We start from the raw sequence: 23,993 nt of genomic DNA, 5'->3' as shown, positions 1-23,993 counted from the left end.
AGAGAGCGACGAAATTAAGCGAGCAGGGAGCAGGAGCCGGCGTCTGGCAGCTGCGGTAAGCTGTAACCAGCGTAAACATCGGGTAACCAAGGGAAGACCTTTCCCTGGTTACCCGATATTTACCTTCGTTACCAGCCTCCGCTCTTGCTGCCAGTGCCGGCTCTCTGCACTGTGACATGTAGCTGCAGCACACATCGGGTTAATTAACCCGATGTGTACTGTAGCAAGGAGAGCAAGGAGCCAGCGCTAAGCGCGGCTCCCTGCTCTCTGCGCTGTGATATGTAGCTGCAGCACACATCGGGTTAATTAACCCGATGTGTACTGTACCTAGGAGAGCAAGGAGCCAGCGCTAAGCGCGGCTCCCTGCTCTCTGCACATGTAGCGATGTTATGATCGCTGCTTCTGCTGTGTTTGACAGCTAAGCAACGATCATAACAGCGACTTACAAGGTCGCTGTTACGTCACCGAAAATGGTGACGTAACAGCGACGTCGTTGTCGCTGTCGCTTAGTGTGAACCCAGCTTTAGTTGAGATGAATCTGTGCTGCACTTCATCTACGTGATAAAAGTAGTGAATCTCTTCCTCTACTGATAAGGGTAAAAACAAAGACACAAAGAATGCCTGCAATCATCTCAGAAGTGCTAGAGACTCTAGAGAGTGAACAGGAAAGTAGGATAAGGGTGCCCTCACACAAGCATATGACTCGCATGAGTATCGGAACGCATCACACTCTCCGGAAAGGAGCATGTTAGCCGCTTAGAAATACATGCAGCTGACCCGCTCCTGTCAGCAGAGAAGCAAACCGTGGGTGATGTGTTCCGATACTCATGTGAGTTACACGCTTGTGTGAGTACTACAGCCTTAAGTTAAGTATTTCTTAAAGCAAGTCTAAACTTTCAATAAACAGCAAAATGATTCTTTAGAATTAGATGATCTTGTTGAAGCTGCTTCACATCTCTCTCCTATTTATCACATGCGTTGTGTTGTGCACACACTGCAGTTGGTAATAAGAGATAGTCTGCAAGAGGGACATGCTGGAACTGTGATTGGCAAAGTGAGGAATTTGGTTATTGCTGCCAGAACCCCTAAAATTTATTCCATCTTGAAGAGATGTGCTGGAAAAGGGGCAATTGTCGATCAAGTCACTCGATAGGGCAGCACTTATTTAATAATTGAGCAGAAACCCTTTCTTGTAGACATCACCAACCCTCAGGTAACACTAAATGAAGGTCAATGGACACAGGTGGCTGAATTGAAGGAATTGCTTCACCACCCATTTACAGTGACTAAAAACAAATTACAAACTGAGGATTTAACTCCCAGCATTTTCATAAAGCAGAGGAAGAACTTGCTGTTTTGCCTGTCTCAAAGAGGAGGTTTAATCACAGATGGCATTGTTGCTTCAATGAAATGGAGAGAGACACTGCTATTAGAAAATATAATTCTTCTGGCAACTGCGCATGTGGACCCAAGTCATCATATATTGCTGGATGATCAACAGCTTACTAAAGGAAAAGAAGCTCTGCCAGATGTAGCAGTTAGGATGAGTAGGCTACAAGACTGCCAAGAGCAAGAGGACTTGGATCCTTCCGGTGCTACTGTTGCCGTATTCTTCAGCCTCATCAGATGAGGAGTTTAATTTTTGAAGTATTTGGATGACATGGAGCAGGATAGTGTTACCGCAGAGAAAAATATTCCACTCCCATAGCAAAGAGATTGACCATATTTCAGCAACATTTTTCACTTGCTGTCAAAGAAGTAGAAGAGTTCAACCGTTCATCAAAACTGAATGTGCATGAGGCAATTCCTTTATACCCTGAAATTGTTAGAGATGTTGCCCTTGTGGTTACCGCTTTGCCACCAACCCAAGTTAGTGTAGAGAGGTTGTTCTCTAGCCTTAAATATTAGATCAGATTTGAGGTCAACTATGAAGGAGGATCTGATGGAGGTAATTCTATGTCTCAGAACAAATTTATAGATTGCACAAATGTTTTTTTCCCCCCACATACTGCATAGTGTATTGCACATACTGCATAGTGTATTGCATATTTACAATTTATTAAAGTTTTTGGTGTTCTAAACGTGTATTCCAATAAATATATTTTATGTTCTATCTAAACAGCTTGAATATTGCATCATATTAATGATTAAAAACTTTATGTTACCATTTTAATACAGTAAATTTATCACAAACATGAGTCCAGGGAAATTGAGGAGTCGGAATTAGAGGTTTGGCTTATCGACTCCACAGCCCTGGAAGCAGCATGGCAATTCTTTTAGCATTTTTGCTGCTTTTCACCATTGAAAGCAATGAGACTGAAAAAACGAAGCTGCGTTTTTTTTGCTGCTTTTGTGGTGAATGAAACTAACTTTATTTAAACATGTACAGTAGACAAATGATGCAGCGAAAATGCAGCTTTTTTTCTGCCAAGAGATCAGATCTTGCAAAAGAAAAAAATTTCTTCAAAAACGCAACGTGTAAACATAGCCTAACCATGCTTTATGCCACCCTCTCATTGGAAAGTATGCTTTCTCATACTACAATCAAATCTGTGAAAAATACAGCATGATGGATTATACAAATGTCCCGTCCTCATCTTGCTGTCAGGTCACTGGCTAGAGATAAAATCCTTCATGAGTTCTATGCAAAATTTCTACATGTCTAATTGTCATTCTGCAAAAAATGTATAAATATAGAAGAGCTGAACAGTAACTAAGCTATAGCGACAAATGAATTATCTTACTAACTGCCTTTATTAATTAACGAATTTACAACTGACTGACATCTCTTGACGTCGCTGTCTGAAAGCTCCTGTAGTTTAGCAGGAGCATGTCCTTGCCTTGAGAAGACAAGAGAAGCAGGTTATGCCTGCTTCTGTCTTTTTGTTCTTCAGTCTGGTATGGATGCCCTAGATACAGTTGCTAAAAAGTCTGTACAATAGTAAAAAAAAAACAAAAAAGATAAAGTTATCATTTAGTATGGAATACAATTTTATCTCTTCCACAAATATTCCGTTAAAACAAAAAAGCCCAATATTTATTAAGAAACCAGACACCCACTGTTGATCAAATAAAAACAAAAAATGCCTAAATCATTTATTCTTGGTACAAAAAGTATTTATATACTGTAGATTACAAATAATAGATTAGTTTGTAAGAATTCCTAAAAAAAAATTGCACTTTTTTCAAGCATAAAACGAGGCCACGTTATCAATAAATAATAATATGTTAAGGAACCTGAAATGTAAAGAGAAAAAATGTAAAAGCCAAGTTCGTCATCCATGGCCTTTCAGGCCCATCTTTAAGGGCATTTGGCCTTGCTTACAATTGTGTTAAAATGCAGCACAACCTAAGGAAAACATACATACCTAATTGCGTCAGCCATCTTAGTGCTTTCTTTTTTTCGATCATCTGTCAAACGTCTTATAAAATAAATAAAATCCAGTCCACAGCAGAACACGCTGCCAACTGCACTGAAGAGAACTAGTTTGCTGTCATCTGCAGCTGCCGTAGCCAGCGCACCTTGGACCTCCTTCATTACCTGCAACACAGAGAGAATGTTCAATTTACAGGAGTAGATTATTCTCAGCCAGGCAATGTGAAACTGCTACATCTGGTTATTAGCAAGAAAGGATGGCTACAGGAAAGTTTATTTTGGGGTTGGATTGTCTAGTATTGCTATTCTGTATCAACAGTTTAACATCATAATGTGAAGGATAAAAATGCAAATAGAATTACGTAACTTGTTTCAATTAGGGTAGAAAATGGCTTTTACTAATTCGTGTTGTTGGGTCACATGAAGTTATGCAGCTGTAACAATCAAGTGTCTAAATAACTGTATACACACCACAAAAAGTACAGTTACAGGAAGTTAAATCCATGCTCTAACACACATTTCCTTCACAGCATATCTATTAGCAGCCGTGCAAGGATGACGTCTTTTTATTGTTCGTTTGAATATAATTACAGGACTCCGCTTCTTCCCCAACAGATGCTTCTCTGTATTCTGCAACTTTTATACATTAACTGTATTACAGAAATATTACTACTTAAAAAGGCATTTCAACAAGCAGAATTATTACTACACCAGATGCCTCCATTGAAAATAAAAGAAGTATTATCTTTAAATTAAACAGCTTTAAAAACTATAACATTTAATAGAGGCTAGCTTTGCAAATGGTAAGAATACCATACATTAAAAAAAATGACAGAGCACCTTCCCCCTTCGCTGCTGCTTGGATCCTAATGCTTCCCGGCCCCTCTCTCCAAACTAGAAATGACTTCAGCCAATCTCCTCTTGATTCCTCTAGACGTAGGGACCAGCAGAAAACCAGGCAGCATTGAAAAATACATTGCAATGGATCTTGGAGGTGGGGATGAACTTTTAAAGGCACTCTGATTCATTCTTTACATTTGCTGCTTCAGAGGAGCAATTTGTAAGTTTACATTTTTCTTTTGTAACCTGCAACCTTCGTTACATTGAGTAACTTATGGCACCATTCTAAAGCTTAAAGAAGCACCCCCATCTATATTATGTTATTAAACGTATGTGTACACAGCGGGTGAATAAGTACTGAATATGTCACTAATTTACTAAGTAACTATATTTCTAAAGTGCTATTGACATGAATTTCTCACCAAATCATAGATGTCCATAAATGTTGCGCTGTATAAAAAGACAAGGAAAAACTATTGAACGTGCTTACTGAAATTTATTTAAGGCTTTGTACAAAAGCCTTTGTTGGTGGCTCCAAGATGACTCCTGTAAGGAGAAACTTGTTGCATGCATTCCTCAGGTGTGATTCATTCTTACAATCCTGAAGGTTTCATGGGCTCCTTCTATGAACTCTGACCTTTAGTTCCTTCCATACATTTTCTTTTGGATTCAGGTCATGTGATTGGCTGGGTCAGTCAAGCATCTTTATTTTCTTTCTCTGAAACCAATTGAGTTTCCTTGGCTGTGTGCTTGGGATCATTGTCTTGCTGAAATGTCCACCTTTGTTTAATCTTCATTATCCAGGTGGATGGCAGGAGATTTTTAGGAATGCCTCGTTATATTTGTCCATTCATCCTTTCTGCAACTATATGAAGTTTGCCAAGGCCGTATGCTGAAAAACAGCCCCACACCATGAGGTTACCACCTCAAAACTTCACTGTTGGTATGGTGTTTTGGGATGATATGCAGTGCCTTTTGACCTGCAAACATGGTGTGCATTATGGCATCCAAAGAGTTACATTTTGGTTTCATCTCACCAGACTGTATTCACAGGCTTGTCTACATTTTGTTGAACAAACTTTAAATGTGCTTAAACTTGCTTTTTATTCACCAATGGAGTATTGCATGGTGAGCATGTGTATGGGCCATGGAGGCTGAATGTGTTACTTATTGTTTTCATTGAAACAATTGTACCTGCTGTTTCCAGGTTTTTCTGTTGCTCTCCATGGGTAATTCTTGGCTCTTGGACAACTCTTCTGATAATTCTTTTTTTACTCCCCTGACTAAAATCTTGATGAGAGCACCTAGTTGTGTAGTTTATGGTGAAATGATGTTTGCACTTACGGATTATGGTCTCAACAGAGCTCGCTGGGACTTTCAGTAATTTAAGAAATTCCTCTGTAACCGACGCCATCAGTATGTTTTGCAATAATAAGGTTGTGAAGGTCTTGGTACTGCTCATTGGTTTTACCCATCATATTTTTCTTGATTGGCACCTTGTAATGAGACTTTTTATAGGCTATCAGTTGAATTCGGCTAATATTTTTCACTGGAGTGGCAGGATTGCTTTATAAATTATTGACAGATTTCAGCTGGTGTCATGACTTCTCATGGCTTTTTGCACCTCTCTCTTTTCATGTGTTCAATACTTTTTCCCTGTGTCATTTCTCATTACTACACATAACTTAATTTCTGGACATCTATGGTATGATTTATTTGCCTGTGTGGATTGGATGGGTTGTTACTGACATTTGGTGAGAAATTCACATCAACAGCACCTTTTAAAAAAAATATTTACTTAGAAAATTGGGGATGTGTTCAATATTTATTTCACCCGCTGTGTATACATACATTTAATAAAATAATATAGAAGTGAGTGCTTCTGTAAGATTTAGAATATTGCTATAAGTTACATGTGTAAGTGTATTAATATACTCCCCTACCACCGCTCTCTCTGGTGTCTAGTGCCATTCTGCTCCATTTCCCAGTGATGTCACTGCAATTGTGCCTACCTGGCTCACTATGCATGAGCCAGAAATCTCTACAATAAAAGCCTATAAAGACTTGTTTAGACGCTCTATTGGCCTTCATTGTAAAAGCCACTTCTGTGTCATATACAATCCAGCGTGATCTGGTCAATCTGCAGAGTGGAGCTTTCACGGAAAAGAGCGGAGCTGGACACCGGAGAGAACAGCAGTAGGGGAGTATATTAATACACTCACACTACATTACATGCATACATACACACATTAATAAAAAAAAAATATAGATGAGAGTGCTTCTTTTAACTGATAAGTTTTCACAACTTACAAAATAGCAAGGTTCCATTTCTAACTTAACTGTAGAGCGCACATTGAATAACTAAAGGCTACTTTACACACTGCGATATCGGTACCGATATCGCTAGTGTGGGTACCCGCCCCCATCTGTTGCGCGACACGGGCAAATCGCTGCCCGTGCTGCACAACATCGCGCAGACCCGTCACACATACTTACCTGCCCGGCGACGTCGCTGTGACCGGCGAACCGCCTCCTTTCTAAGGGGGCGGTCCGTGCGGCGTCACAGCGACGTCACTGAGCGGCCGCCCAATAGCAGCGGAGGGGCAGAGCTGAGCGGGACGTAACATCCCGCCCACCTCCTTCCTTCCGCATTGCGGCCGGGAGGCAGGTAGGAGAGCTTCCTCAATCCTGCGGCGTCACACATAGCGATGTGTGCTGCCGCAGGAGCGACGAACTACATCGTTACTGCTGCAGTAACGATAATCGAGAATGGACCCCCATGTCACCCATGAGCGATTTTGCACGTTTTTGCAACGATGCAAAATCGCTCATCGGTGTCACGCTAATGCGGCCGGATGTGCGTCACAAATTCCGTGACCCCAACGACTCCGCATTAGCGATGTCGCAGTGTGTAAAGCCCCCTTTACTGTATATGAATAAGATAGTAGTGGGCCCCCTACTTGGAACTTAGTTCTTTGAGATAAAGCAAAGAGCAGCTATCAAGCAATGGTTCTTGCTCGAGCAAGTGGTTCTAAAATGTAAGGTACCATCAAAAAAATAACCTATTGTTAAAGAGGACCTTTCACCAATTTGAGCATGTTAATTGGCCACATCATGGAGAAGTGGCTGTCGAGCAGAGTAAGGCTATGTGCGCACGTTGCGTAAATACATGCAGTTACGCTACGCTTTGTAGCGCAGCGTAACTGCATGCGTCCTGTGTCCCCTGCATAATCTATGGAGATTGTGCAGGGGCCGTGCGCACGTGGCGTCTTAGAGCGCAGCACTTCTTCCGTGCGCTTTGCCGGCAGCCCATGCTCTGTCTATGGCAGGAGCTGCATGCAGAGCGCACGTTCTCTGCCAGCACCATGTGCTTCAGAACTGAGCTTTTCAGCTGCGCTCTGAAGTGCACCTTTTAGGTGCGGTGCAGAGCGCACACGTGCGCACATAGCCTAAAATTTAGTTGTTTGTTTTCCTCGCGGTTGCAGATATTAGCTTGAAATATTTACATTTTAACTTATTATCATTCAACTATAGGATACCAGAGATTTGCCTCTGGGGGGCATGTACTTCTTCACCTGCATGAGGTTGACAATTCATAACCAGGCAGCATCATGCAGGTGAAAAAAAATAATACGCCCTACGGTTATCTATGCAGTTAATGTGTAGGGATACAGCAGAGCTGAGTTATGAATTATTACACTCCCAGATTTAATCTTATGGCTGGAGTTACACTTGCAAAGGACTCGCTAGAGGATAGAGGTACAAACAAATCCAAATAAAGGAAGAAAGGCAGCAGCTCACTATGGGGTAAATGCTACCTGCTGTACCCGCACTCCCCTCTCTCCCCCACCTGATGATTTCTGTGTATGCAGAATAAACACTGCATTTACCCCATGGTTAGATGCAGCCTTTCTTCCTTCATTTAGATTTGTTTGAACTCTGACCACGATGGGAGTTGAGCACCACCTGAGGCGGCACTAAAGTCTTCTCAACAGCTGATCGCTGAAGTCTGTAAGTACGGCTCCACTAAACAGCATTGTGCTGCAGTGCCTGACTCATTACACATAGAGGATAAAAAAAAATTTTGTTTAAAAGAACTGAAGTCCTCAGTGGTTGATACCTTTTAATGGCTAACTGAAAAGATGGTAATAATTGCAAGCTTTCGAGACTACTCAGGTCTCTTCATCAGGCATGGTATAACACAAAATCTGAAGAGTCACATATTTATACACAACAGGACATAGAATGGGGCAGTAAAAAAAACAAAAAACTCAACTCAACATAGAGGATAGAGTTACATCACGGCTTGCTGCTCTCTGGACAGGAACGTGCAGCTGCATGTATTTCTATGCAGCTACACGCTCCTAACCGGAGAGCGTCAGGATATTGTGGGTGATCCAACTCATGTGAGTCACTAGAAAGTGTGACTCCAGCCTACAACAATCAGTATCTGCCGACCATTAACTGGAGCAACTTGCATGGTCAGACACAGCCATTACGTATTACATAGTCCAAGGAGCACATTTCTAAGATTTTAGCACAAAAAACAATTTTTAATCACATCCAATTGTGAAAATTATTTTTATAAGATCTAAAAATTAAAATATACTTTGTTCGTGGGACAACCCTTTTAAATGCCCATTCTAATTTGACTACAAAGTCCAAATTAAGGATATCTTGCGAGCAAGATTACAAGCTTGTAATAATACTTTTCAGTATAACTGTGCAAAAGTATTAAAATAGTTTAATATTCGTGAAAATCGTCCATACATAATAGTATACCCATCTCATTAGCCATAGTAGCAATGCAAACAAAGATTGAAATCACTAATGACATTTTTATTTTTTAGTTCAAGAAATATTACTATACACAATATGTGCTTAGAGGTAGATTATTGGGTTGTAGCCAATATTAGCCTTTACTACTGGCATATTCATTTGAATAATGTATTTTGCATCGTGTTTAAGTTATTTTTCAAAATCTAAATTAACAAATGTTCACATTTGCTCAGCAGTCCATGAGACATCATATCACAGACTAGTTAGCATGTAAATAAAGCAGTTTAATACTCAAAAGCTGATAATTTTATTAAAGGGGCTTTCAAAAAATAGGGAAGGATAAGGAGTTTTCTTTTTGCTGAAAAAGAAATCACTTTATGGAGCCCTGCAAACCAAACAACAAGTGACTGTTTAAAAGGCCCAACTTTAATTTGGTGACATTTAACCTTAAAATTAAAGGAGTTGTCCACTGCTCGGATAATCCCTTCTCAATTACATTGCCCCAGGTAGAATAAAAACACCTTGCACTAACCTGCAAGGCCATTCTAGTGACTGTGTTGGGTTTCTTGTGACGTATCACGTGAGCTCTACCGCAAATCAGCGGCTTCTAATAAACATTTTCACTCTCACTGTCTTCGGATGTTACGAATATCCAGAGAATGTCAGAGAGCAGAAACAGCTCTCATTTTGTAAAGGTCATTCTTCTGAAGGAAGTGAGAATGAAGTGGTCCATTAGTGGTCACTAATTGGTTGCACGGCTCACGTGACAATGTTCAGTTAGACTCCGGAGACACAGCGCCAATTCTGCTGGAACAGAGCGGAAGGCGAGTATAATAGATTTTTACTCTAAGGCTGGAGTCATACTACCGTAGGACTAGCGCAAGGACCTATTTGCACTGTCCAGACCAGCCGGCGGCACTCCTGACCCGAGCCGGTCAACTTCATTTATTAGTAATGCAGTAGTGTAACTCCAGCTTAAGTGGTGGAATATTATAATTATAAAGGGGTTGTCAGAATAGATTATAACCCCTCTAAAGGCAAAAATAGTGGACCAGTGGTTCCAGTGGATTACAGGGAGCCTGTCAGCACAAGCCACCCAACAAACTGTTTGCTCTCGGAAAAATATCATCTACGCATTTTGCTCCCTGCCCGTAAAAATAAAATATAAATAAAAAACTAAATTGCTATTTAATTCGTGTGCAAATATTGAAGTGCTCTGAGTGTGTTAAAGCACTTTGCAAAGTGTATGTTCTTGGGATCTATTCACTTCCCAGCGCTACCTTTCATTGTTTGACTGACAGATCACTGGCTGTGTAGTCAAGCCATTTAACGGTCAGTTAAGCAAACGTATATCAGGCTGATCAGCATATAAGATGGGAGGCAGAGACTTGGGGAAAGCTTTAAAGGGAACCTGTCATGTGAAAAGACACTATTGACCTGCAGATATTGGGTTAATCTGCAAGTTAATAGCATTTTGAACTTGCCCAATGCCTACACTTAAGAGTCCTTCTGCCAGGAGGAAATTAACTTTCTTCCACCCGGTAGCATTCATCTTTCAGTCACAAGGGTGGCGCCAGAGCGGGTTCAGTCACCACTCTGCGTGTAGTGAGCAGCGGCTGTAACTGTGTCCCCACCACTGATGGGCAGATGGTATGAAATGTTTTTCCAAAGTTACTGAAAGAGTCAATTAATTTAAAGATTGGTAAGTGCTAGTCTAAGAATGTCAATTACTTCAAAAATAGCTATTGTATATTTCCAAGGTATATATGCAATCAGAGGCTTAAATTAAACAGCCAACACTTCACAGAAAGCAAACACCAAGCAGAACATGAAGATTAAAACAAAAATCACACGATCATGTTAAAGCAAAACTTGCAAATGAATAATTTACTGATAAAACTAACCTCAGGATTCAGTGAATTATTCTCAGAGGATTTTGTGGAAAGTAATATATGTGTGAATCCATCCTGTTTCCGCACAACAATATCCCTGTATCGGTAAGCACTTTCCGTTTGTCTTACACTGAAACGTAGCCTTTTATCAAAAGATTGGTCTCTTCGCTCATCAATAAACCGACGCTTTCCCGTAACTCCTGCCACTGATGTCTGCAATGTGTTGGTACCATTGGCAGTCAATGCCTGCATAAAAGTGGATGTCCCTGCAAATAGTTTAAAAAAATGTTATGCTTTTGTTATATAAAAAGATTGCAATATACATAAACCATGCTGTAAATATTCCAGGTGTTGCCCTGAGATTTTTTTTAATCACATTGTGGCACTTTTTGATTTCAATTCCAGTGAATTCCACTGTTTAATGAAATATATGTAATGGACCATTACACATCTCTATCCAATTAGTAATAGTTCCAATCACAATAAAATATTATGTACAATATATGACTGCTCCAGATGCTTTTACCCCATTAACCGAACCTGAAGACATGCAAGCAGGAAAAAACCACAAATAAAGTGGTAGTAAAACAGCAGTCCATCACAAAACACCACTGTCTGTCTTCACACCATCTAATCCGTGGTCACTAAATACCATAATTACAGCGTTTGTCTGGACAATAATAAAAGTTGTAAAACTTTACTGATCTGACATTGTTCCCCTTCTGATGCTTGCAAGTACCTTTGTGAGTCTGGATGGGCACGTGATGATAATCAGTGGCAGTAGTCGCATGTTTGACTAACCGAAACATGTCCATGTTGAGAGGTTTTTTTTTTGTTTTTTTTAATAGTCTAATATGTATAGTACAAAGATTATTGCCTGTACTATTGAGTCTACTGAGATTTAAGAATGTGGAGTTATATTTTCACTATAGATCCAAGTGCTAAACCTTTGTTTTAATCTGATCATCATTTGTGTGTAGTCTTTGTTTTGTGCTGGCCGCTATTACAACAGCCTATCAAAAATGGGTGCAATATCACATAAAGGGCACTGTTACAGTATATGTACACTGGTAAATTGAAATTTCCCCCCCATGGCATTATTTTGCATATATACAGAACTGTATAATATATTTTTGCAGTTGTAAGGTAATTATAATTCTAACTTTCATTGTCATAAATTCATTGATAGCCCTATCTTAGACTTTCTACTGCACAGTCTGTAGATGTGGCTTCCTCCCTCTCCCTATGTCATCAGTGGTGTGCTGTCTTGCTTAAAGGGAACCTGTCAGGTCCAATATGCACCCAGGACCACGTGCAGTTCTGGGTGCATATTGCTAATCCCTGCCTAACTGTCCCTGTATATACTAGTATAGACAAAGGGATCTTTACAAAAAGTATTTTTAAATTTCTTTTATCTTATGCTAATGAGCCCGGGGACTATTCCCAAGGGCGTTATATCCCCAGACTAGTCCGGCCTCTTAGCATGTTAGTGCACCCACAGGGGCGTAGTAACATGCTATTCAATTCAGCATCACCAGCGGTGACGCGCTTAGCTGTGTTCGCGCTTCTAAATGTTGTGCACTTCCGGTCATGCATAGTATGAAGCTGGGTAAATACGTCCCGGCTTCAGAGAGGTCTACTGCACATGATTGCAAGTGCTGGGGCATTCAGAATATAGGTCACAGCAAACGCTGGTAATGCTGCATTGAATAGCATATAATAGTATAGCCCCTGTGGGCGTTCCACCATGCTAAGAGGGCGAACTAGTCGGGGAATATAATGCCCTTGGGACTAGTCCCCTTGCTCATTAGCATAATATAAAAGATATTTAGAAATACTTTTTCTTAAGATCTCTTTATGCTAGTGTATATGTGGTACCCACCTGCAGTAGTCGCCCCAGGGACATCACTCCACCTTCAGGGACGCCACAGGGTCTTCTTTCGGACATATATGGCAACAGGTAAGTTAGTTTTTATTATCGTGACGCCACTCAAGGTTTGCGGTCAGGGATATGGGTGACTGCCACTGCAGGTTTAATGAGCGTCTGGGGCTGATGGAGTCTACAGTCGGATGGTGTGGCCTCCCGTGAGTGAGGCTGGCCCCAGGGGCTCAGGTGTGTAGAACAACAGGTCCCAGAATAACTCAGTCTCAGTCCAGAAAGTTTTTCAACTGCTCTTTACTTACTTTTAGAGGTTTCTGTGAGGTAACCCAGGCGATGCAGAGATTAAAATAGGTATCCTTTAGGGCGGTCTAAGGGTAACCATTAACTCGCCTTCCTAGCACTTCTTGTTTTGGATAACCCCTGACTTGAAGTACCGTGGGGTTCATCCAGGGAAGTCGCTACTGCCTTTTCTCCCCTTTTTGGACCGCTTGCCGGCAGCGTGGACCAAGGAAGATGGCTCCAGGCTCGACCCCCCTTATAGGTCCCCCTTGTTGCTGCTGAGGCTCAGACTCTAGATGGTTGGTGAGGTCCTTGTAGTTAGCCTCACCGGCAGGTTTAGGAGATCAATAAATGGACATCTACTCTAGGGACCTGTTCCCCGTGCGTGCCTAGTCACCAGCAGTCCCCGTACTTGACCGCCTTTCTTCAGGTGTCTTTCTGACTGACTCTCTGGTAACCGTTCTCCCCCGCTAACGGCTACTTCATTTGCAGGGTCTGACTAGTGTTTGAGCACGCCTGCGTCTCCTAGCAACCGCTGTCCTCCACTAACAGACTGGCTCTGCTCCTACTTTCCTGACAGCCTCTGCAACTTAGCTTCCAGCCTCTCCACTACACCCCTTGATGAGATGTGGATGAAAGCCCCCTCTTGGGTCTGCCCAAGGGTCCCATCTAAAGGTGTGGGAGACCTGGTTGCTATGTGTCTGTGCGTACACACCCAATTCCAGCCTTAGGATTACCTGGAAGAACTGTCCCAGCATGGGTGCAGTACTCAGTGGTGCCTGACCAGGTCAGGAGCGCCACATATACAGGGACAGTTAGGCAGGGATTAACAATATGCACCCAGAACTGCTTGTGGGTCTGGGTGCATATTGCACCTGACAGTTTCCCTTTAATGCATTAGCTAATCCAGACCCCTCCTCTATCCCCACATCAGCAGTGCCTGATAAGGAGGCTGACTCAGTATAATCAGCCTGGAAGCCAGCCCCTTCATCACATCACTAACACATAGGGAAAAGGAGAAAACTCTCTGCCCATAGAAACGTCATGAAGAGTACACTTCCAGGACCAAACACTGCAAGTCATTGGTGACATTTAGAATATTGAAGTGTACTAGTAAGTTAAATTTAATTTGCATTCCATTAGACAACCCATTAAATGTATAGTGACTCGGACGATTGGAAAAGTTTTACTTTTTTGTCCTATATCTCTATATTCAACATGGAGGGAAGCTGCAATAGAGAGCAGGTAGAAAGGACACTAACATTATAGTGACTCCAAAGTAGTATTACATGGCCTTCTTGCTTACTGTATGTTAATCCCATTTTTTTTAAGCATATATACATAGCTATAATTTACATAGGCTGTTGTGAAAAAGTATTTGTTCACTTACGATTTTTGACACCTGAATGATTCATATCAAACTACTTGAAATTATACATCTAGAAATCACAGCATTCTGTTTTTAAATGATGATTTCAATTATTGAAGGAAAAATGCTGTTCAGCCAAACGTGATCCTATGTGAAAAAGTAATTGGTACTAAATAAAGCAGTTAAGCAAATTCAATTGATTAAAATTTTACTAGCCAGACCTGTTAAGGATTTATCTGGGACTTTAGAGTTTTCCTGGTTATGGGGCTAAAAAGTTACTGGCAGGTAGTTGCTAACTACCTGCCAGTTCGGCCCTGCTTCAATCTCTTCCGACTCATAGCAGTCAGACTCCTGATGGTGATTTTCCTGCTTCCGGTGACGTCACTTTGAAAGAGCTGCTTCTTCTCTTCCTTTTTGCTTCGGGAGTCACTGTTGATGTCATGCTGATTGACGAGTTGGCTGTTAATCAGCATGATGTCAGCAAAGCCATCTCATCGACAGTGAAGACAGGAAGTGAAAGATCTGCTCTGTTGATGTGATGTCAAGCTGGAGAATTGCCAACTGAGCTGGAAAACAACACTGCAGAGAACAGGTAGTTAGCAACTAGCTGCCGCTAAAATCTTAGCTCCATAGCTAAGAAATCTGGAAAACCCCTTTAAATCAAAATTTGTGGAACTATGGATTCTGCACGCTATGTGAAAATCCTGAAGGAACATGCCCGCCCATTGGCTTATGACCTCAAGCTCATTTGCAGTTGGTTTATGCAGAAGGACAATGATCAGGAGCACTCAGGTAAGCTTACCACTGAATGGCTCAAAACAAACAAAATTAAAGTTTTGGGCATAGCGGAGTCAAAGCTCCTACTTGAATCCCATAGACATTCTGTGACAAAACCTTAAACAGGCGCTTTATGCTTGAAAAGCTCTCTATACTGATCTGAAACATTTCTACAAAGAAAATTGGACAAGAGTACTTCCACAGACACATTGCAAGTGACTGTTTCATTGCAGTTGTTCCTGCTACGGGTGGCACAAACAGTTGTTAGGTTTATGGGGCAATTACTTTTTCACATATAAGTTTTGAATAAATCTTTATCTTCATTAAATTGAATAAACAGTTTTTTGTGTTTACTTGTGTAGTTTTTATCTTTTATTAAAATTAGTTGGATGATCTGAAACATCAATGTGAGAACTTAAATTTCACAGCACTATACACATAATATGGCAACATGAGGGTAGTTTTGTAACTAAAGGGAAACAGTGAAAATGTTTAGCAAGTCTTTTTTTTAAGACAAAAATGTTACACTTTTTATGTATAGCTGTATAAAGATGCTCATGATTATAAGGTGCTGGATAGGCCAGCAATCTACTTTTAGAATATATACAGGTCTCAGCATAAATGAGAACACCCTCTTTGAAAAGTAAGATTTTATTCAACATCTCGCTGAACACTTAACAATTTTCAAAAGTTTTCTAAATGCATAGGGCCTACAGTTATACATGGTGGTGACAGTGTCTTTGTGTGGGGCTGCAAGAGTGCTACTGGTGTCGGAGAGCTACATTTCATTGACGGAATAATGAATACACAGATTTATTGCTCTATCTTAACGGAGAAGATGCTGCCATCACTCTGCACCCTTGGTAGACATGCACTTTTCTAACATTACAATGATCCAAAACAACAAAATGTGCTGCATTTCTGAAGAACAAGATGAAAGTAATTCAGCGGCCAAGAATGTCTCTTGATCTGAACATCTATGTGGAATTCTGGGGCGGCAAGATGATCATCACTCTCCATGCAGTGTCTATAACAGGTTGTTCTTTAAGAATGGAAAAAAATAGATGTTGCCATATGTTGCCTCCTTGTTCATTCCATGCCTAAACTTGGTGTGGACCTTAAAAATCATTGAGATCATACAAAATACTAGCTGTAGAGGTTTTTGATGTGTGATGTGTTCTTTTTTTCCATCACCTAATTTGAGCAAAACTGAAGATTCTGTAATGAAAGTTATATTAACCTTACTCTTTTATTTTATGGGTTAAAAAAATGTTCTATAAAACTGAGTCTTGTCAAAAATGTGGAAGTTGTTCTTGTATTCAGTGAGATATTAATTATAATCTTTCCTTTCAAAGAGGGTGTACTCATTTATGCAGAGCACTGTACATAGGGGGTATAATATGATTTTCATTTTAAACTTCATTGTTAAAAGTGTGAAAACTTCTATTTCAGCCAACTGTCCATATGAAAACCCTTCTGCTGTGTTCACAGGGACCAGGACCCTCTTCTAGGAATTAAACTACTTATGTGAAAAGGCAAACAGTTGATGTCTGGAGGAACCATTATTCAATAGAAGGTTAACTAGCGTATACTAATCTTTACTTAAAAGATCCCCATCATTTAAACAAACCTATCACAGAGACTTGTCAATGGTTGGTGAAATAAAAGCAGGTAGTGTGCCTGTAAAAAAACCCCAAAATAAATAATACATTTTGAAATGTTGACTTATTCTACCCAGCTATGCTGCTCTAAAGAATGCATATACAAAATGTGGGATTTTGGCTGAGCGAACCTTTGGAAGTTGAGTTCGGCAGGTACAGTCAAACCTTAAAGTTTGGTTTATGACCCCAAGTTGATTCGAACCTCAATGGAAGTCAGTAATTGGGCAGTTCGTGGCTCCACCCACATGGTGACCGCTATAAGCAGAACACTTTCGGGGGAAGGTGGACAGGTTTTTCAATTTATTTCTTTTTTGTGTGCACACTTCATCTGCTCACGCTGATTTTACCCACAGTGTGAGCCGTTCATACACTGCATACAGCACACACAGGGCTGAGCATCACCCATACCCAAGCACAGCGCTGCTTGCTCGAGTGGTTTGCACTCATAATGCACTCAAACATCGAACCTGAACTTTCTTTTTTTGGTAGTCGGTTTATGAACCCAAACTCCAAACATTGAACCTCAGGTTTGTTCATCTCTAGTCTTTAGTAATCAGCCCTGGTTTAATTGTTTGATGACTATAAAGAAAAAATAAGCTATGAAAATGGGCATTGTTAAGAAGGAATATATTGTTTTTGTTTTGATCGATGGCTTTCATATCAAACATTTCATGAACTTGATAAACCTTAAATTCTTTAAGTGTCATACATCTGCAATATAATAACAAGCCTATTAAACCCTTCAGTCCCAGGTGATTTTCTGTTTTCATTTTTTCCTCCCCTTCTTCCAAGTGCCATAAGTTTTTTATTTTTCCATCAATACAGGCATATGAGGACTTGTTTTTTGTGGGGCGAGTTGTACTTTTGAACAACATTCATTCTGCCCCATATTGTACAGGAAAACAGGAAATAAATTCCAAGTGCAATGAAATTGCAAAAAAAAGTGCAGTTGCACGATTTGTAGTTATTTTTTTATTTATCATGTTCTCTATATGGTAAACTGACCTGGCATTACGAGTCTCCAGGTCAGTACGAGTTCATATATACCAAACACGCATAGTTTTATTTTCATCTAAGGGGTGAAAAAAATTGCACTTTTGTCACCATTTTCCAAGCCCCATACCATTCTCATTTTTGGGGATTTGGGGCTCAGTGACTGCTTATTTTTTGAGCCTTGAGTTTATGCTTGTAATTATACAATTTTTTGGTATACGCAATGTATGTTACATGTTATTGCATTTTAGTGAAATGTTGCGGCGACCAAAAAACATAATTCTGGAGTTTTGATTTTTTTTTTCTCGTTACATCCTTTACTGATCAGATTAATTGATTTTATATTTTAATAGATCGGGCTTTTCTAACTGCGGCGATACCAAATATGTGTTTTTTTTTTTATTTTAAATGGGGCAAAAGTGGGTTGATTTGAGCTTTTAGGGTGTTTGCCTTCATATTTTTTAAAACTTTTTTTTAAAAAAAGGAGCGTGCTAGATATTGCTGTCAGACAGCGCGATCTAAGTGTGTTAAGAGGCAGGAGTGGTCGGCTATCCTGCAGTTCCACGTGAGCGGTCACATTTTGTTTTCTGAAGCTGCCATGCCATCCTTGCAGGGTACACTGGACAACGCAGGATAACAACACCACACAAACAGACAAAGCTCGGTATGCATCAATAATGACTTCCTGCAGATTGTGGGGTTATATTCACATGCAGCTAATTTGTTACAGAAATTATTTGAATGTTCCATTTATGAGAATGGGCTTGCAAAAATCCATGTTTGATGTTGTAGTAACTCAATGCAGGTGAATTAATCTTTTTTCCAGTCACCGAAATTTGTGCAACATATCTGCCAGTGTATAAATATACGGTTAATCATACGATGAAAACTTTGTTGCCAACTTCAAAAGAATACAGTTATTTCTCATGAATGGGAGAGTTGGAGAACTTTTTTCAGCTTGTGAAATAATACTCAATGGGGCATGTATATCAATACCAACTCTTAGACCAGAGGCAGAATACTACAGGGCACAAGTATGGACAATACTACAAGGATGGGCACATTACTACAGGGTACAAGGAAGGGGCACATTACTATAGGGCACAATGATGGGAGACATTACTACAGGGGACAAGATGGTGACATTACTACAGAGGACAATAATGGGGGACATTACTACAGGGCACAAGGATGGGGACATTGCTACAGTATGGAGGACATAACTACAGGACACAAGGATGTGCATATTATACAGGACACAAGGGGAACAGTAGTACAGGATGGGGGACATTACTACAAGAAGTTGGCTAAGATGACTGTATGATGCTGCTAATTGTAAAATATTAAAAGGGGATAAAATGTAAAAAAAGATTCAAAGTAAAGCATGACTTATTTTGCCATTAAAAATTATATATATATATATTATATATATATTATATATATATATATATATATATATATATATATATATATATATATATATATATATATATATATATATATATATATATATATATATATATATATATATATATACACACACACATACACACATATATATACACACACGCACATACATACACGGTATTTTTTTTTTTTTAACTAAACAAAAAAGTGCAGGTTTGTTATAATCAAGCAGAAAATGTTCAAAATAGTGATCCAAAGGTGTATAGAAAAAAAACATGGAATCATTAAAAATGTCACTTTGTACTGCAAGGAACGCGGCCGCCCCTTAAGTTTTTTGTTCTATGTGCGGCCCATTTCCCCAGCTGAGTTTGAGACCCCCGTCTTAGATAGTGCAAGCTATCACTAGTCTTAAGTTGCGCCAGATTTATCATGGCGGCTCATATTGTGCTAAATCTGGCATATTTTAAAGAGTTTAACTTTGCCTTCAGGTTGTGCCAGAAATCTGCACAATCATTTTGATGGGACAACCTTTAGGTACCAATAACTGATTTTTTAATTAGTACTCATTTTATAAATATGGGGGGGGGGGGGGGGAGACACAACAAGTCTGCAATTTTTAATACTGCAGTTTGTTTTAATAAGGTCTAATAATAATAATGTTTTAACTTTTGTGTGTTAGGACTTACTAAGAAATAATCTTTCCATATGACTAATTTATATTAACATCATTTTTGAAATGCCTCCCTATTTTGTTAGGATTTTAAAAAAGGTTTAAAAATCCATTCAGTTTTTATTAATTCAAAGTGGGAATAAAAAAAAAATTAAGATCACATTCTTGCAACTAAAATGTTGGTTTAGCCACAATTTTTTTCTTTCTTACAAACTGTAAGGCTATGTGCCCACGGGGACATTGTCCTGCGGATATATCCGCAAGACATTCCGCAGGTGCTCCCAGAAATCCGCAACAGAACTTTCTCTGTTTCAATGCTGCGGATGCACAGTGGAATGTCGTGCGGCTATGGTGCGGGCATTCTGCATTGAGGATACAGTACCATGGCTTCGGCACTGCATCCTCAATGCAGAACAAGTGCTGCAGTGATCGGGGTGCTCATGCTTACCTCCATCATGCAGCACCTCGCTTTCCGGCGGCCGGGTCACTGTCAGGCAGCGTCTGGTTCACTGTGCTGGAGGTGGGTGGGCCTGAACTAGCTCCGGCTGTCACATGACCGGAGCTCGTGCAGGCCCCGCCCACCTCTTCCTTCCTGTACCTGGCTGGATCCACCGCGCTGCTGCCGCTACACCGGAAGGAGAAAGTGACTCGGATCTCTATCAAGGCAGGTAAGTATATGGGACCCTGCGGAGAAATCCGCAACAATAATTGACATACTGCAGATTAATCCGCACGATTTCCGCTGCGGAAAAATCCGCAGCATGGGCACAGCATTTCCCAAATGCCATAGAAATGGCTGGGGAGTAGCTGTGCTGCAGATTTCTGGAAAATCCGCGGCTTTTCCGCGAGAAATCCGTGGCAAAATCCGCGCATTTTCCGCAGCGTGGGCACATAGCCTTATGAGACAGAATGCAACATAAATATTGTATGGGTACACTGCAGGGCTCGGAAAGTGACTTTAGGAGTGCAGTTTTGGCTGGAATAGATTGTGGACGGCCAAGTTGCATTTGCAGAGCTACCAAGTTACTGAAACAGTAGACCCTCCACAAAAGTGATCCCATTTTGGAAGCTACGGCCCTCGATAAATTAATTTATGGGTATAGTGTGCGTTTTGGACTTGCAAGTACTTTACAAAACTTTATAACATTAGGATGTGAACATGAAAAATTATGTTTTTCTTCCACAAAAATGCAGTTTCACCCCAACATTTTTCTTTTATACAGGGGACTGAAAAATTTGCAAAGCAATTTTTCTTGAGTACGCAGATACCGCATATGTGATTGGCAACTACGGTTTAGGTACATGGCAAGGCTCTGAAAGGAAGAAGAGCTATTTAACTCTTAGGCCATGTGCGCACGTTGCGTTTTTTTCATGTGTTTCCGCAGCGTTTTGAGCTGCAGCGTTTTAATGCAAAATTGCATGCGTTTTGATTTTCTGAAGACCAAAAAGAAAAACTCTAAAACTTTAATTTTAATATTTCAATTAAAATCAGATTTACCCACAAACAAAAAGCACATACTGGGGACAATAAATACTGTTTTAGTGCAATTGAACAGTCAAAAAATGAACCTCCTAAAATCTCCCAAGAACACGTGCGCAATGTAGTATATCAATGGGAGAGGAGGTATTTTTGCACATCAAACAAAAATGATGCGTCCCTAGAGTACACAAAAAACAATTATTGCCCATCACATGATTTACAATGGTGAATGGAAAAATATTTGCTGCAGTGCAAAAGGGGTGTGGCCAAAATAGTTCCTACTGTGGCCCTGCCTTACCGCGGAGGTTGGCACCCTACACTTAGATGCAATGGCGCCCCCGCTCATCGATGGCTTACCCTTCTTTCCCTCCGCTGTTCTCAAGTGCAGCTGGTCTGGGAATTGGGGGAGTGCGGGAAGATTGCACTGCAGAAAAATCTCAATCAAAAATCGCTAGTCACACACAGAAATAAGGCAATATTAATTTAATTACAGTAATGTCTTATGGACAATGTTAGTTCATAGTAAAGAAGGATTTCTAGGTTAAGGATATCTGTACAAAAATTATTGGATATTGTAAATGAATATACATACAGCACTTTATATAAGCACTGAGGCACTTTATTGAAAATACTGCTGGGAGCACTAAGCACTTTATAATTATGATTTGATGCATTTAATGGGGGCTGAGACTTTACTATGAACTAACATTGTCCATAAGTAATTAAATTAAATTGTAATTAAATTAATATTACCTTATTTCTGTGTGTGACTCATTCATACATTTTGTTCATCATCTAAATAACAACAACAACTTGGGACTCAAATTCACATTTGAGATTGGTGGCAACAAGATTCCCTTCTTGGATGTGATGATAACCAAATAATTGGATGGAAAATTGAGCACTTCCATTTTTAGAAAAATAAATGCAACGAACAGTCTTCTAAATTGGGAGAGCTATCATCCAAAAAGTCTAAAAGCTGGGATTCCCAAGGGGCAATTTTTGAGATTGCGCAGAAATTGCACAACAACTCTGGAGTTTGATAAACAAGCAACAAATTTGAAAGGTAGATTTAGGGAGCGGGGGTATCCAGCGGTCGTAATTGATCGGGCATCCCAAAACGCACTGTAAAAAATAGGAACGATCTCCTTGTGACAGCCCCAAAAAAAGATGACAAAGGTGTAACGAGATTGATAGGAATGTAAGATGACCAAAATGAAAAAGGTAATGACGATCCTAAGGAGACATTGGAACATCTTGAAGAGTGATCCAGACATTGGCGATGCTATTTGTAGTCACCCCTCAATAACTTACAAAAGAGGTAGAACACTAAAAGACAAACTAGTCCACAGTTTCTATACTCCCTCAAGTAAGAGTGGGACATGGTTAGACAGCAAGGAATCGAGCCCTTTTAGATGCGGATCATGTACATACTGTAAACATGTTGTTCCCTCAAAAGAATTTAGAAGTTCCTGTACAGGACGAGTATATAAAAATCGCAGTTTTGCCAGTTGTAGAACTGAGGGTGTCATCTACTTATGTACATGTAAGTGCCCTAAAGATTATGTGGGGGAAAACAAAAAAATAACTCTTAATTAGGATAGGTGAACATCTAGGAGATATTAGAAATAAACGTGACACCCCCATAGCTCGCCATGTAAATAGCTGCCATTATGGAGATCTTGGATCTATCTCTTTTAGGGTCATTGAAGTCATCCCACCATCAGTTCGTTTGGGTGACTGGAATAGGAAACTATTGCAGAGAGAGACACGTTGGATCTTCTGGATGGAGGTCAGTCAGTCCTGGCGGTCTAAATGAACAAATGGTCTTTTCTAGTTTCATCTAGCTAGCCCCCCTTAACAACCCCCTCCCCTCCCCTGTACCCTTCCTTTCCCCTGGTCTTCCATTGTTTGGATTTGAGCCTTTTGGTATATTGAGGGAATTTTATTCCCTGAGAAGAGTCAGCCTGGACTCGATATTGGTGTTACCACGAGTGTTTATATTGATTTGTGATAAAATAATTACAAACTTATTTACAGGTGAATACATTATTTACCTGTTATTTATTCAGATAATATCCCTCAATTTAGTAACTATAATTTACTACTCGTTGGTTTGCCATACTAATAGAATCAGAGTGACAAATGTGCATGTGGAGGTTGATCTCCTATTTTGATATTTGAGATCTCTCTAGAATGTTTAATTCTTTGTGAACAGATTATAAGCGAGATGTATTAATTACTCTTCTAATTGATGCTTGTAATCGGAGAGGAGTTCTCATATATATACAGAGGTAATAAGAAGTGGGGTTTACTAGCGCAGATTGCGTTTGCCCCAGATTAACCCTGACATTATTTGATATATATCCGGTTCTGGTATTTATGTAACGGCTGCATGGACAAGTGGAACATATAATGACGTTCCGTTGTTGTGTAGGGCGCCCGCTGCGGTCCAGCACAAGATACTTCCGTATACGTTACAATCTGGGAGTTTCCAACGTCACATCCGGGTATGTTCTGGTGATCTGTGGAGCGCATTCTGCGTTACACAGCATGTGGGGCGCATATTGCGCTCCAATGCTAGGTAA

The 23,993-nt window shown here is 40.1% G+C and overlaps 1 protein-coding gene across 1 annotated transcript in view; it reads right to left on the bottom strand.

Moving 5' to 3' along the window:
• Nucleotides 1–23,993, bottom strand: part of CDYL (chromodomain Y like) — an 88,222-nt gene that overhangs the window by 5,709 nt on the left and 58,520 nt on the right. The window contains exons 3-4 of the mRNA XM_075314794.1: nt 10,900–11,153; nt 3,369–3,541 (exon numbers count right to left, since the gene is read on the bottom strand). Coding sequence (XP_075170909.1) covers nt 3,369–3,541; nt 10,900–11,153 — 427 coding nt within the window. The remainder of the gene's footprint in view (nt 1–3,368; nt 3,542–10,899; nt 11,154–23,993) is intronic.

The sequence above is a fragment of the Anomaloglossus baeobatrachus genome, chromosome 6 (assembly GCF_048569485.1).
Source record: "Anomaloglossus baeobatrachus isolate aAnoBae1 chromosome 6, aAnoBae1.hap1, whole genome shotgun sequence".
NCBI classification, from domain to species: Eukaryota; Metazoa; Chordata; class Amphibia; order Anura; family Aromobatidae; genus Anomaloglossus; species Anomaloglossus baeobatrachus.
This window is presented reverse-complemented; position numbering and strand designations above follow the sequence as displayed.